The sequence below is a fragment of the Siniperca chuatsi genome, linkage group LG19 (genome assembly GCF_020085105.1).
Source record: "Siniperca chuatsi isolate FFG_IHB_CAS linkage group LG19, ASM2008510v1, whole genome shotgun sequence".
NCBI classification, from domain to species: Eukaryota; Metazoa; Chordata; class Actinopteri; order Centrarchiformes; family Sinipercidae; genus Siniperca; species Siniperca chuatsi.
This window is the reverse complement of record NC_058060.1, coordinates 24,379,123-24,392,952: the sequence shown is the minus strand read 5'-3', so window position 1 is coordinate 24,392,952 and position 13,830 is coordinate 24,379,123. Positions and strand designations below refer to the sequence as shown.

At 40.0% G+C, this 13,830-nt stretch overlaps 2 protein-coding genes across 4 annotated transcripts in view; both read right to left on the bottom strand.

The window, feature by feature from the left end:
- nebl (nebulette) overlaps positions 1-13,830 on the bottom strand; it is a 105,487-nt gene that overhangs the window by 19,779 nt on the left and 71,878 nt on the right. The gene's annotated exons all lie outside the window — the stretch shown is intronic.
- The window catches only part of LOC122866437 (nebulin-like), a 49,108-nt gene that overhangs the window by 4,620 nt on the left and 30,658 nt on the right, over positions 1-13,830 (bottom strand). Inside the window, exons 35-49 of the mRNA XM_044176080.1 lie at positions 13,556-13,666; positions 11,974-12,084; positions 11,498-11,608; positions 10,763-10,873; positions 10,569-10,679; positions 9,925-10,032; positions 8,589-8,699; positions 7,525-7,635; positions 7,237-7,359; positions 6,580-6,690; positions 5,565-5,675; positions 5,136-5,246; positions 4,856-4,963; positions 3,880-3,990; positions 2,710-2,820 (exon numbers count right to left, since the gene is read on the bottom strand). Coding sequence (XP_044032015.1) covers positions 2,710-2,820; positions 3,880-3,990; positions 4,856-4,963; positions 5,136-5,246; positions 5,565-5,675; positions 6,580-6,690; positions 7,237-7,359; positions 7,525-7,635; positions 8,589-8,699; positions 9,925-10,032; positions 10,569-10,679; positions 10,763-10,873; positions 11,498-11,608; positions 11,974-12,084; positions 13,556-13,666 — 1,671 coding nt within the window. The remainder of the gene's footprint in view (positions 1-2,709; positions 2,821-3,879; positions 3,991-4,855; positions 4,964-5,135; positions 5,247-5,564; positions 5,676-6,579; positions 6,691-7,236; positions 7,360-7,524; positions 7,636-8,588; positions 8,700-9,924; positions 10,033-10,568; positions 10,680-10,762; positions 10,874-11,497; positions 11,609-11,973; positions 12,085-13,555; positions 13,667-13,830) is intronic.

Sequence of the window (13,830 nt, the reverse complement as noted above, 5' to 3'; positions counted from 1 at the left end):
GACTAAAAATAAGACGAGCAGCTTCCAACTGTGGAAATGAGAAATTCACAGCATGATGCAGAGATGAATATTAAACTGAGAGAAGATTAACAGGCCTGCAGAACAGACCTGCTGCCTTCTGAGTTTAGCTTTTTAGTTTAAATGATCGTGTTTCAAAACCGGCTGATTAGTAACGAGTTTAAAATGTAAAACCATGTAGTTTCTTTCCAAATCCTTAAAAAGCTGATGACGTTTTGCATGACGCATATTTGCCAAACAATGTATATAAAAAACCACCCGGGACGAGGAGACAAACAATATACAGTAAACCAAGTAGGCACACATCACACAATAGAGCATTTACAGTTAAAAGGCTGTAATAATGGTTTTAAACTTTGATGTTGGATTTTTAAAAGACTGACTGTATTTTTCTTTGGTAACAGTCACATAACATTTCTCCTGCACTTCTCCAGCCCGCAGGTCTGAGATCAGTTTTATTGTAACAGTGTTTTGCAGACAGTGGGACAGACTGGGCTGCTGTTGTCTAGGTGGTGTACGTTATACGCTCCAGTTAGCGTTACATTGCTCGGTCAACAGACGTGAAACCAGACAGCATCAGGCCTGTGTCCCAGTTTACCCCGAGCTGTGATTTTCTGCCCTCTGGGCCGACTGACACCAAACGATGAAGCTCATCTGTAAACCACACAGTCGGAGTCTACGCTATTTATCAGACTAAAGCTACACTATCATGTGACTTCTTCTGCAGCTGCTTCAAAGTAAAATTAACAACAACTTTTCATTTCAAACGTTTCTTCAGATTCTTCGTATTTTTTTAAATATTTTTGAAGGTTGATGATTTTTTTAATTTTGATCTTAGCGAATAAAACAACTGTAAACTAAACAACTGAATCCATCAGGCCGGATCTTCATCCACATCTGGCTGCTCAGTTTGAGCTCTGTGATCAGATCAGTTTGGATTTTATGATCTCTCGCAATATTTAAAACAGTAGAGCTGTGTTCTGGTCCCATTTGTGTCACACAGATTCAGTTTTCCTCTGTTGTGCACCAAATAAAAAAAATTCAAATGAAAATACTGGCAGGAATGTTATGAATATTAAAGCCATTAAGGTTGACTGTGAAACAGCTGCACAACATCTCAGTGTGAGCATATTTCCTGCTCTTTTTTTGTAAGTAATGAAATAAATGTCATGTTAGAAAAACCTGTTCCAAAGACTCATTACACAAACTCCTCCAGCTGTCGGAGACAGTAAAGGTCATCTGAGGCAAATCATTATACAGTCTGGTCCTTTTTGGTGAAAGGTTCATAAAGTTTTGCAAAAGTACTCTGGGTAGAGACCCTCCATCTGGGTGCCCTAACTGCCCGACAGGTGCTAGAGAGCGGCTAAAACCAGAAACACCTTCCACTGATGACTGGACTGACATTATTTACATTTTTTTAATGATTGAAAGAATAACTTCCTCCATAAGGCTGCAACAGGACTAGTTTGTGAAATATGGGTAAGTATGATCTTGCATATTACACCTGTATGTCCATCAATGTTTAATGCAAATCCCTTTGTTTTTTAGTGAATTGAATATCATCAAGGTTCTAGTTCTACTTGGTTTTCCTTTTTCATTATGCACTCTCATTTTTAAACATGTATTTTCATGTTACTATTGTAAAAAAAATTACAAATGTACGGATTTGCTTTTGTATTATTTTTTTATAATTTGATTAATTATTATCCTAACGACGTTTCAATACAACGGCTACATTATTCATCTACTGTCTTGGTAAATCCAAATAAAAACAATAAATGTCCTTCATTCTTTTGCGTTTTGGGGACAAACCTGTTCTCCATCTCTCAGGGCTCTGAAGGGCCTTTCCCCGTAAACACCAGCATTATGAAGCTCATGTTATTTAGTTTAAGGTGGAAGTTGATTTGCATGTGTGGTATCTTCAGAGGTGTCAGTTTTCAGCAGTGATCCTGCAAAACATGTGCCTGCCCCAGTTTATCAGCTTCAACCTGCCACTGCTGTTCGTCTTAACTGTGTGTGTGTGTGTGTGTGTGTGTGTGTGTGTGTGTGTGTGTGTGTGTGTGTGTGTGTGTAGGCTGTAGGTCAGTGTCTGTGTCCTCAGGCGATAGAGCACAACACAGCTGCTCGCTGTGTTCACGCCTCAGCAGACAAAATGATACTAACACACAACACACTCCCTCCGTGTGTGTGTGTGTGTGTGTGTGTGTGTTAAACTGAGAGCATCTTGGGATGTTGCTGTTTAAATGCCTATCATTTGCTGTGAACCATCGTCTCGCCTCACCTGCTGCACACTGAGCTCTTACTCACATTTACAAAATACCCCATAAATACCCAAAAGGCTGCTCTTTACTTACTGTGATTTTTGCAAACAACAGTAATGACGACAATCTGCTCAGATACTTTGCTGAGGGGGGCACTACAGGACAGCTCATGTATCTGCTCCGATAACTGTAAATATCTTCTTTTAAAATGAACTTGAAACAAATGTAGGGTTATGTTGTTTGTTTGACAGTTACTGTATAGAGTTACCGTACAGCGCTGAGAGTGCTTACTGTTAAAAATAAAATGCGTGCGTAAAAATGAATCCCTTATTTGGTTTTCCTTGCATTGAAAGTCACAGTTCTGAGCTATTAAATAGTTTGCAAATACTAATTTTCTAGCTCACACTGCGAAGGTCACAGAGCAACTCACGTCGCTCTGCGTCTTGGTCAGCTCCTTAGCGAAGACGGTCTCAATGGTTTGGGGCATCTGGGCGTACAGACTGCAGCTGGCCTCCTTCTTCCCCTCCTCCCTGTATGCTTTCTGCAGCACAAGACACAAAAAGTAACTTTTTACTGTGCAAAATATCAAAAGCACCAAACTAGGCCTCAGATTCCATTCTTTTAAGGAATTCCAGGAGTGTTAGTATGAATATAAAGCAAGTATCAGTTTTAAATATTATTATATCAATAACATATTAATTATGTTTAGAAATACACCAATTTGATCCCTGGGATTAGTATCTATGCCAAAACTGACTGATCCACATTAAATCTAGTTTTCCGTGATAGTGTGTCATTATGAGGCTGATGCACTGTAACAGCACATATTTCATAAACCTTCCAAACAATATAATCACAATGTGCCCAGTCTAAAAGGATGTTGGTGGATGAACAAAGAATGACGTTAAATCAGTTCAACACAGAAGTTTACAGATTTTAAATTTGGGGAAAAAAACATGCTGGTATTTGATTGGTGGATGCTGGCACATTGGTAGGGAATTGGAATAAGTATTGGGGGAGAAAAGTCACATCGATGCATCTGTAATTACTTTGATGTAACTGACATTACCAAACGGGATCAAAATGATGGCAACCTCTGTCTCATGCCAGAGGTTTAGTGTTACTGTAATAAGGACCACATTTCCCATAGGTCCTTTTGCTTCCCCTCTATCTGCTTTTCTGCACTGATTCTAACTGCGTGTATGTAATGTATTCACACTGGAAAATGAATTATATGAGTATAAAAATGCCAGCGTAACTTAAATTACGACTTAAATCAGTTTATATTTCAGGACGCTGTTGTAGGAGATTCTACTCACAGCTGATATAAACTGTGGACAATGATGAAACGGCTTTAAAGATATCGCTGAAACTGAACATTAATTGACTTTGTATCACTCTAACTGGCAGCAGGATCTTCTTCTTTCTTTTTGGGCAACAGTTTACTGAAGTAGATTGACATGTTGGAAGCTTTAGCTCTTTCACCCAGTACAGTATCTGACATTGTGTTACTGAGAAAACAGAATCTCACAGAAGGTTACAGTTTAAATATGAAAAATGAAAACGTGTTTACAGACAGTGACTGAGGCTTGCTTTGTACCTCACTGTGCAGCTGAGTTTGCTCCTTGGCATGCTGAGTGTCTTTGGTCTCAGGCAGCAGAGAATACAGACTGTTAACCAGCTCCTTCTTACCCGCCTCCTTGTATTTGCTCTGGGAACAGAAAACATTAGATCAATAACTGCACAGTGACACAGTGTACAATCCTGCACACCACGCTGCACAGCGGCACAACAGATTTCTTTTGTCTTGTGTTGAGTCTCTTATCATCACCATCATGTTTCAATAGTTTTGCAGCACGAAGGGACATATTCTTCATTCTGCTCCAAGTATACTGTCACTAGTTAATATTTTACTGTGAGCTAGTTTCCCCCCCTTTTTTTTTTTAAATGAATAAGAAACCGAATTTCAACAGACGTTTGCTCTGTAATCAGGATTATTAAGACCTAATATAGAGAAATTGAAGGCGCTTATTGATGCTTATTTTGGGGCGTCATGCAGGAAGGTTTCAGATGATTGTGTCAATTCAGTGTATTTTCTAAACAGGCAAGTGTAGCAGGGGTGTATTAAGGCTGATGGTTTAATAGAAGATAAACTTGTATGCTGATGACATAAAACCAGTTCTGACAGATACGAACATAGAATCTGATTAAATGTTTATGAAATTCATATTTAAGACCATTTCATCAACAGTTAATAAATAGTAAAGATTTAAACATTAAGGTAAGAGAATACTATGAGGTGAATGGACAAAGTCACACTTTAGTGATGCATGACTAACAAAACAAGAACAAAAAACCTAAAGAGAAGCACAAAACAGCAGGGGTTTGGATCCCCACCACATGCTGTGAGTTAGATTCATAAGTTGGACAAAATTTCACATAAAACTCGTTCAGAGCTGAATCTCTTAATTAATTATTAAATCGGTAATGCTGTAAAAAACAAAACAAATCAAACCCAACGCACAAGCTGGCTTTTTTAGACAAACACACACTAACACAGAGTGAGAGTTTCCCACCTCGCTGTGTGTCTCAGCCATCTCTTTAACAAACTGAGTCTCCAGAGTTTCAGGCAGCAGGGAGTATAAAGTGTTGGGCAGATCCTCTTTGTCCTTCTTGTACTTTGTCTAACCAAGATAAATATATAAAGATGTAAAGATTACTGTCAGAGAACATATTGTCATTTCCACTTCTAAAACCAGAAGCTGATATGGAAAAATGTGAAGAAATATACTGTATGCAACGATATCTTAACTTTGACATGCATGTACAAACACACACACTGTCACTGCCTCTGACCTCGCTCTGAAGTTCAGAGATCTGCTTAGCGAACGCAGTCTCTGTGGTCTCCGGCATTTGGTGGAAAACACTGCTGCTGATCTCCTGTCTGCCTTTCTGCTTGTATTTATTCTACAACACACACACACACACACACAGATGATGAATATGCAATAAATATAGGCTTTGTTCACAACAATTATGTGTGTTTTGTACTGTTATTTGCTCCTGATGTTTCCTTTTAGCCAAAACGAAACAATCATATCAAACCTGAGTCTGGGAACAGTTTGTTAGGATTACAAATTGTAACTAAACCAACAAGAGTTTGTGTATAAAAGGGCACATATGATAACATCTTGAGTCCATGTCACATTTATTTCTTTATACAAGCTAAATTCAACCTTTCCACTATGGCGTGTAGCAGAGAAAATAAACCATGGGTCCACCCACCTCACTCTGAAGCTCCATGGCGGCTTTAGCAAACCTCATCTGCTCGGTCTCAGGCAGCAGAGAGTACAGGTTGGTGCTCCGCTCTCTCTTACCTCCTTCCTTGTACTTCACCTGGAACAGGAAAGGTCAGAGACAGATACTCGGCTGACACCAGGCTGACAACACTAAAACTGACTGAGTTCTGTTTCCACATGCTATAGACAAGTTGTTTTCTATGCTTTCATCCAGTCCAGTGAGCCCAAGCTACAGTACATCTGTACACAGGGAAATCCTGGAGATTCAAAGGAAAATCCTGGACTGTTTTGGAAACTCCTACATGTTGTTTGAAACTTCAAAGATTTGAAGACTCTGCGTGAAAATACAAAACATAATTTGATGTTGGAGTTTCCCACCAACCTGAACACACCAACCTGGAAGACGTTACAACTTAGGTTGTGCTTTTAGCTGCTTTACCACAAAATGGAAACATAACTTTGACACAACAAACAAAGGCAACAAAATGTCAACTGCGATGGATTATTAATCTGCAGCAGGTTTCAAGTCCCTGATGGCAGATTTTTTAAATATACTAAAATTAGACTGGTGGATGCTGGGAAGTTGGGAAAATGCATTAATCAGTGTAAAACACGATTTGTAAAATGGTCTGTGGTAATGTACAGTATGAGTATTTTGTTGTAAATACACTAAAACATGAGAAACACTGTTATGATCCTTGATACAAGCCTTTTCCTGACATTTAAATGACCAGCAGTCATCCTGTAAAAGACACTGAAACAGTGATGACAACCCTTCCTTTGTGCCGTAACTGACTCCTTTCAGTTGTTCTTTCAAGTTCAAGTTTATGTTTTCAAAGTACAATCTCATACAAAAGCAATTCAAGGTCCTTTACAGATTTATAAGACAGTTGAACGTACTGACACAAACAACCAAAGAGCCTGGAGGTGTTCATCTTTTCTGCTCTGTTTGTCTAAACAGTGTAATATGTCATCTGCAGTACATGTGAGTGTTTGTGTACCTGACTCTGCAGCTCAGTAGCCTCTTTAGCATGTAGCGTCTCCAGAGTTTCAGGTAACTGGTGGTACAGACAGCTGCTCGCCTCCTTCCTGCTCGCCTCCTTGTACTTGGCCTGAAGAAAACAGCACCTGTTAGCCGCCGTTTCCACCACACGCCCCTGTTTTAGCTCGCAGTCAGAAATGTGAGCTAGCAGGTCACAGCCGGTGCTGCTGCTGAGTCGTCAGAGATCATTTTAGTGAGTATGTTGGTCTTTAGGTGAACATTTGTGCATGCTGTTGTTTTTGCTCTGTCAATAAAACCCTATGGGTGGACATTTTCTGTCTTGGATTTTCTATTGATTCAGCTTCTGCAGGTGGCTCTGCAGACAATAAGTGCAGCATCATGTGTTCTTTGCACCATCAAATTAAGTCATTTTACTAATGGAGGTTTCTAGGAATTCTGGGACATTTGTGCCTGTTTATAGGGTTAATAATGAGTTATTAATGTGAAAATATCTTGACTGATTCTTTAATTGTGCTAAATTTGACAGTTAAGGTATTTCAGGCGGCACAGTGGCTCAGTGGTTAGCACTGCTGCCTCACAGCAAGAAGGTCCTGAGCTTGAATCCAGTGAAATGACAAAGAAACAAAGCACTAAAGAAAAAAACGAATAAACGTACTGTTATCCTCACCTCACTCTGCAGCTCAGAGACGGTTTTAGCTAACTGAGTCTCAGCCGTTTCTGGCAGCTGAGAGTAGAAGCTCTGCGAGAGGCTCTTGATCCCGTCCTCCTTGTATTTACTCTGGACAGACGGACAGAGAGAGGCAGAGGACACTGAAGACATCATCAAACTCATTCTGACATCAGGACTACAACAGACTGAGGGGGAGACGGAGCGACATCTGTTAACATCCTCACATGTACCTCTTATTGTGTGTAAGTGTGTGTAAATGTTTGTGTTCTTTACTTCGCTCTGCAGGTCGGACATCTTGGCGGCGAGCTGCGTCTCAGCCGTCTGCGGCAGCTGAGCGTACAAACTGGACGACATCGACTTCTTCACGCTCGCCTTGTACTTGTTCTGAAGGAAACAGTTCAGACACAAGCTTAGCTTTATTTTCTGTTCGTTTAATTTAGCTTGACTAACTGCATGTGAATGCAGGGTCCTGAAGACCAGTCCCACCCCCTGTGATGTCAATCAGCTGTTATCTTTAAAAACATTTTCTTTCCATTTGGTCATTTTAAGGAGCAAAAACTAAATTACACATAATCAGCATCATCCCACAGGGTTTCTTTTTCGACCAACAGATTAAACGTTTTATAACTGATTCTCAAATTTGAGAATTTGCTGTTTTATGTGAATTTAATATAATTGGGTTGTTTTGACTGTTGGTCTAACAAAGTGAGCAATTAGTAGACAAGACGCTGCTAATTATCCTGGTTCAGTCCTCAGCCGTGTGTAGACTAATTGTGAGCCAGTGAAGGAATGAATAAATTAATAAGCTAACAGAAAACTAATCTACTGGTCTAAACCTCAAACCACCACTTTGAGTTAGAGAGAAAGGAACATTCATGGGAGACTGCATGATATTTCCATGATTACAGACTCTCAGTTTTCTCAGTTCTCAGCTTATGATGTTGTTTTGCTCTTGAATATTTGAGTCACATTACATAAATACTTCTGTTGCTCAGTGAAATAATGCTGACAAAATGTTGCTGTTTCTGTACCGGCTACAAACAGCATCGCAAATATCCACGGCATTTAGCGAAGTGTCTTCAAAGCGCAAAATATGACTCATTCATTAACTCTTTGAAGAGTACCGCTGCACTCAGTTTGAGCTTCTCCCTGCCTGAATAATGCAAGTCAGTGAGTGAGCAGGCAAGACAAGAGGTTTGTTCCATCTCTCAAATCTGTCTTTACATGAAGTAACATCAGGACAGTCAGCGGCTTCATGACAGCTGACTGTTCATTTCAACCGCTGCAGGAAAAGCTGAGCATGTGAATGAGTGAGTGTGAATAATACATGTGTGTACCTTGCTCTGCAGCTCAGTAACGTCCTTAGCATGCTGCGTCTCCAGAGTCTCTGGCAGCTGGTGGTACAGAGAACTGCTGGCTTCTTTCCTTCCTGCTTCCTTGTACTTGACCTGCAGTAAAAAACAGTTTGTTTCATGATCACACACATTTTTATAAATTTTAAAGCTTCTCCTTCACAACAAATACCACATTATGAGCGACGACGATACGTCTGCAGCAAATATTTTAATACACGTCCACCTTCTTTGTTGTGGCTGACATTGCCGGCTTTTATTCAGAACTGTTTAACTGTCAGCACCATTTGCTTTAAAAAGAACTAAAAAAACGAAGGTTAATAACAGGTCGCTGTTTTGTCTGTCGATGCCAGATTAACATAAAAACCAAAACCCAGGAGCTGAAGGTGAAGAGGCACCAGAGGAGAACAGATCATACAAACAGAGAGAATGGGCTGAGAGATGAAAAGCTGATGCATTCCTCATTTTGTTCAGAGAATAGAGCTGTTCAAAAGAGAATAAATGCACTCTGAATGTGTTTCAGCAGCACAAGAGGTATCCAGCAGCTCTGAATGTGTTTCTGATAACAAGACCAGAATAGACAACAGTGGTCAGTTTATCTGCGACGTGTTAACATGCTGGAGTGCCTGAGATGGAGCACACACACACAATTTTTTTGCATTGACGTACATACACTACATTCCTTTACCTTCAAAAGGTGTCATTCTGCATTTTCTTTTTGTCAACAAATCCCATGAAAAGACCAAAAACCAACAATGTGTTATTCCCAATACTTTCTCACTTCCTGTCTGTGGCTCTCAGCTCCGAGCCCATTGGTTCCTACTGAAGCTGTAAGTCTTTAAAAACACAAATATATAGTTTCCTTTTTAAAAAGGCTCAGTCATTTCCTAAAACAGCTGCTCGCTGTATTTTTTAATCAGACAAACAGGAGGAAATTTGTTGGGGACTATTTTCAGCGGCGGATTAACAAACATGTGGTGCTGTAGTGAGTGTTTGGGGCAGCAGGACGGTGTGTGTGGGACTGAGTCAGAATAAACTACAGTGTGTGTGTTCATGGTGATGAAGGAACATGTCAGCCAGTGCAACAGAGCGGCTCGCTGATGTGTTTTAATAGTTTCTGGACAACAGTGGAGGAAGAAGATCCATCAGGCTGTGATACACACACACACACACACACACACACACACACACAACACTTGTTAGCAGATACATTCACTGCTGGTTTGAGTCTGAACGTGAGGTTTGTTGACAGTAAGAAAAATATAGAATATTGCATATTATAATATTCTAATAATATTCAACAAAAATAAGAGTTTCCCACCTCGCTGTGTGTCTCAGCCATCTCTTTAACAAACTGAGTCTCCAGAGTTTCAGGCAGCAGGGAGTATAAAGTGTTGGGCAGATCCTCTTTGTCCTTCTTGTACTTTGTCTTGAAACAAAAAAAGAAAGTAAAAAGAAAGGTTGTTGAGAACAATTATTCAATCTTCCACTCGTTTCTTTTTGAACTTTGGTATGGTGTGAAATTCACTCAGCTGTGTGTATTTTAGATTATCTTCAAGTATTCCACAAAAAAATGAATACCTAACAAGAAGAATGACCTTAATCTAATAAGAAAATCAGTTTATCACTTTTATATAAAAATGTACATTGTACTGTTGGTATTTAATGAAAACCTGATACACACCAACAAATAATTAATTAGTACAACAGAAAAAGAAGCTTCATTCCTACATTTGCAACGATAACAAGAAATGCTTTCCTTTACAGCTGTTGTTATCCAGTCCTATTGATTAACACAAGCTAAGACATGATCATATATCCAATCTAACAAAATAGTTTTACTGCACTTGAATAAAACTCTCAAATTTTATTTCTGGCTGAATTAATAATAAAAACAAACACTGTAAGATCCTGACGGGACTATCCACCTGCAGACCATCTGTGTGAGGCGTTCGGGGTCCTCACCTCACTCTGTATCTCCGACATATGCCTGGCAAACTGGGTCTCTGCCGTCTCAGGGAGGAGTGAGTACAAGTTCTTAGCGATGTCCTTCTTCCCCTCTTCTTTATACTTCACCTAAGAAAGAGCACACAGAGCTTACTTTACCAAACTTACCGTACAGACACCCATCGCTTCAAATGTGTCAGTGTGCTCCTCACCTCGCTGTAAATGTCTCTCAGCTCTTTAGCCAGCTGTGTCTCTGTGGTTTCAGGCAGCTGGTGATACAGAGAACCGCTCACCTCCTTCCTACTGTCCTGCTTATACCTCACCTACACAAAGATGGCGGAACGGGGAGGAGAACCGACAGAATTAAGCCTGTCCGATCAGGTTTCAGCTATTTTTAGTAGACAATAATAAAAAACTGCTCGTTAGATATATATTTCAGTTACTTCTGGAAAAAAACAGACAACAAATCATGGTTTGAAGGTGTGAAGGAGGTTGGTATTTTAGTCTAACTGGTGTTGTGTTTTCTATCTGCCTTTCCAGAGAAGGCTGAAGAAAAACAATCCCCTAAACAGGCGGTTTGTGCAGCTCACTGGACGCAGTAACACTCTCCCATTAATTGCTGTTTTACATAATCCTTGACTTGAGGTGGAATGTGTTATGGATATCGTTGGCATGGCCTGTGTGCCTCCCTTCTTTTACGATTTCCCTCGTGTTGTATGTATTTTAACATGTGAAATTGTTTTTTATGTGAAACTGCATCTGCTGCTATCTTGACCAGGACTCCCTGGAAGAAGAGATAGTGGACTGTCGGCTCCCATTGGATCCTGATCGCAGGTCCAGAGGAAAGGACGTAGAATAAAGCAACAGTAATACGCACCAGACTCCCTACATCACTTCCAGCATATACAGGCCTGGACCTGAACACATCATACTGTGTCTGTACACACCTGACTCTGCAGCTGTGAAACCTCTTTAGCGTGCAGAGTGTCCAGAGTCTCAGGCAGCTTCGAGTACAGAGAGCTGGACGCGTCTTTCTTCCCTGCTTCTTTATATTTGGTCTGGAAAAAAAGACAAAACATCGTTTTGTACAAAGGGAACATATTCCATCTGATGCAAACACTTTGGCTGCAGTTAAAACGTCAAATTTAGCTCTCATTTGATTTCAGGGGAGAGAGGTAACCGACAAACACCTTTCAGGAACACACCGTTGTATTTTAGTTTCTTTTACACTTTCATTGCATCAGATTGTTTTTGTTGAAAACAGAAACAAGAATAAGGTTGAAGAATCATCAACAACCTAATACGAACAGACGTACTCCAACCTGTTCCCTGACTTTCCTTCTTACAGATTCTTCACGTGGCTTTGATCTTAATAACATACTGTAGTTATTTAATGAACTAATGAACTAATATCTTGCCATACCTCACTCTGTATTTCAGAAGCAGCTTTGGCAAACTGGATTTCGTTGGTCTCTGGGAGCTGGGAGTAAACACTGATGGTCTGGCTCTTCTTCCCGCTCTCCTTATACTTGTTCTAGAGACGACATTCAGAGGGACATTTTATTTTATCAAACCCTCCAACCTCTTTTTTTCTTGGATTGTAATGGTTTGGTTGCAGTAGGTGCATGTCTTCTTCATGTCTTCGTCTTGCATTTTGACACGCTGTGTTTAAAGGCTCTGCCCTGAGCTCCACGTTGGTTCACACTTTGGTTCTGTAGCAACAAAAGTGCAAATCAAGACGTCTGGAATCAGAATCGGCTCTCCAGCTACAGCGAACACTACAGACATTGGAGGACGTTTCACAGTGATGGGAATTACGTAAGGCTCACTGAGCCCTTTGAGCTCTTCGTTCTCTTCTCTGTTACCGAACAACAGGCTCAGCTGGACTTTGGCTCTGAGCAGAAGAGAGAATCCCTCTGTCTGATTTTTATTTGTTTGTAATTCAAGTGCTTCTAATGCAAGACGAAAACAGAAACAACCACAGAGATCAAACTGCACACAAAGGCTGAAGTGCCATAAAAACTCTCCACTCTGGCTGCTGTAAATGTTTGGATTTGATCCACGTATCTTAAAGCAGCAGCCGATACTTACAGAGTATTTTACCTGCTGTAAGCTGAATTTAAATTAAATGTCGCCTTTGTGAGACAGTGATGTCTGTCCAGCCCTGTAGGCAGCGGTGGAATGTAACTAAGTACATTTACTCAAGTGCTGTACGTTAGTACACATTTTAGGTACTTTGCTTGAGTATTACCATTTTATGCAACTTTATACTTGTACTCCACTACATTATGGAAGCCGATATTGTACATTTACTGCACTACGATTATTAATACAAAAGATAAATCAAGTATGAGATGATGATGTATTATTATATATTAAGCTGCCAAGCAGTATATAAAGTAGTTAAAATTAGCAACATTAAAGTGATGAACACATTAATGCATCACTAACTATAACCCAGTAATATAATATACATCATTCTGAAATGGGTCATTCTGCATAATGAGTACTTTTACTTTTGGTACTTTAAGTATATTTTGATGCTAACACTTTTGTACTTTTACTTAAGTAAACATTTGAATGCAGGACTTTTACTTGTAACAGAGGATTTCTGCACTGTGGTGTTTCTACTTTTAATTAAGTAAAATATCTGCGTACTTGGTGCAGGTTCAACATCAACCAACAAGCTCAAAATGTTGCTGCTGATCTGTGTGTTTGCCACGTTAACTGTAAAGTAAGTTGTGTTTGTTTCTGATGTTTTGCGCTCATAGGGAACTTTTTCTGTCCTTTCCATCACATACTCAAACCAAACTAGATAGTCATTTTTCAGAAACAGTCGGATGTCATGTAATAAGGTAAATGATTGCGACACCACGAGCAGAACAGCAAGCAAAATCCCTTAATGACAGAATCAAAAAGTAAACGATAAAGAAGAGAAGCAGAAATTTCAGCTTTAAAGAACAGAAGGAGATAGGTCAGTGTGTGTGTGTGTGTGTGTGCTGTACCTCACTCTGTATCTCAGTCATCTCTCGAGCGAACTGGGTCTCTGAGGTTTCAGGGAGCTGAGAGTACAGAGACGACGCCATCTCCTTCCTCCCTTCAGCTTTGTACTTTTTCTGCCGGAAACAAAGAATCAAAGTGAACGCAGAAAGCCTCTGAATGTGATTCATCTCCAGTAAAACCAGTCTCAGTTTCACACAAACATCCCTTTCATAGCCAGTTCATCATTTAAAGGGCCGGTTCACAAAAATTCAATCAAAATGTATTTTCACACGCACCC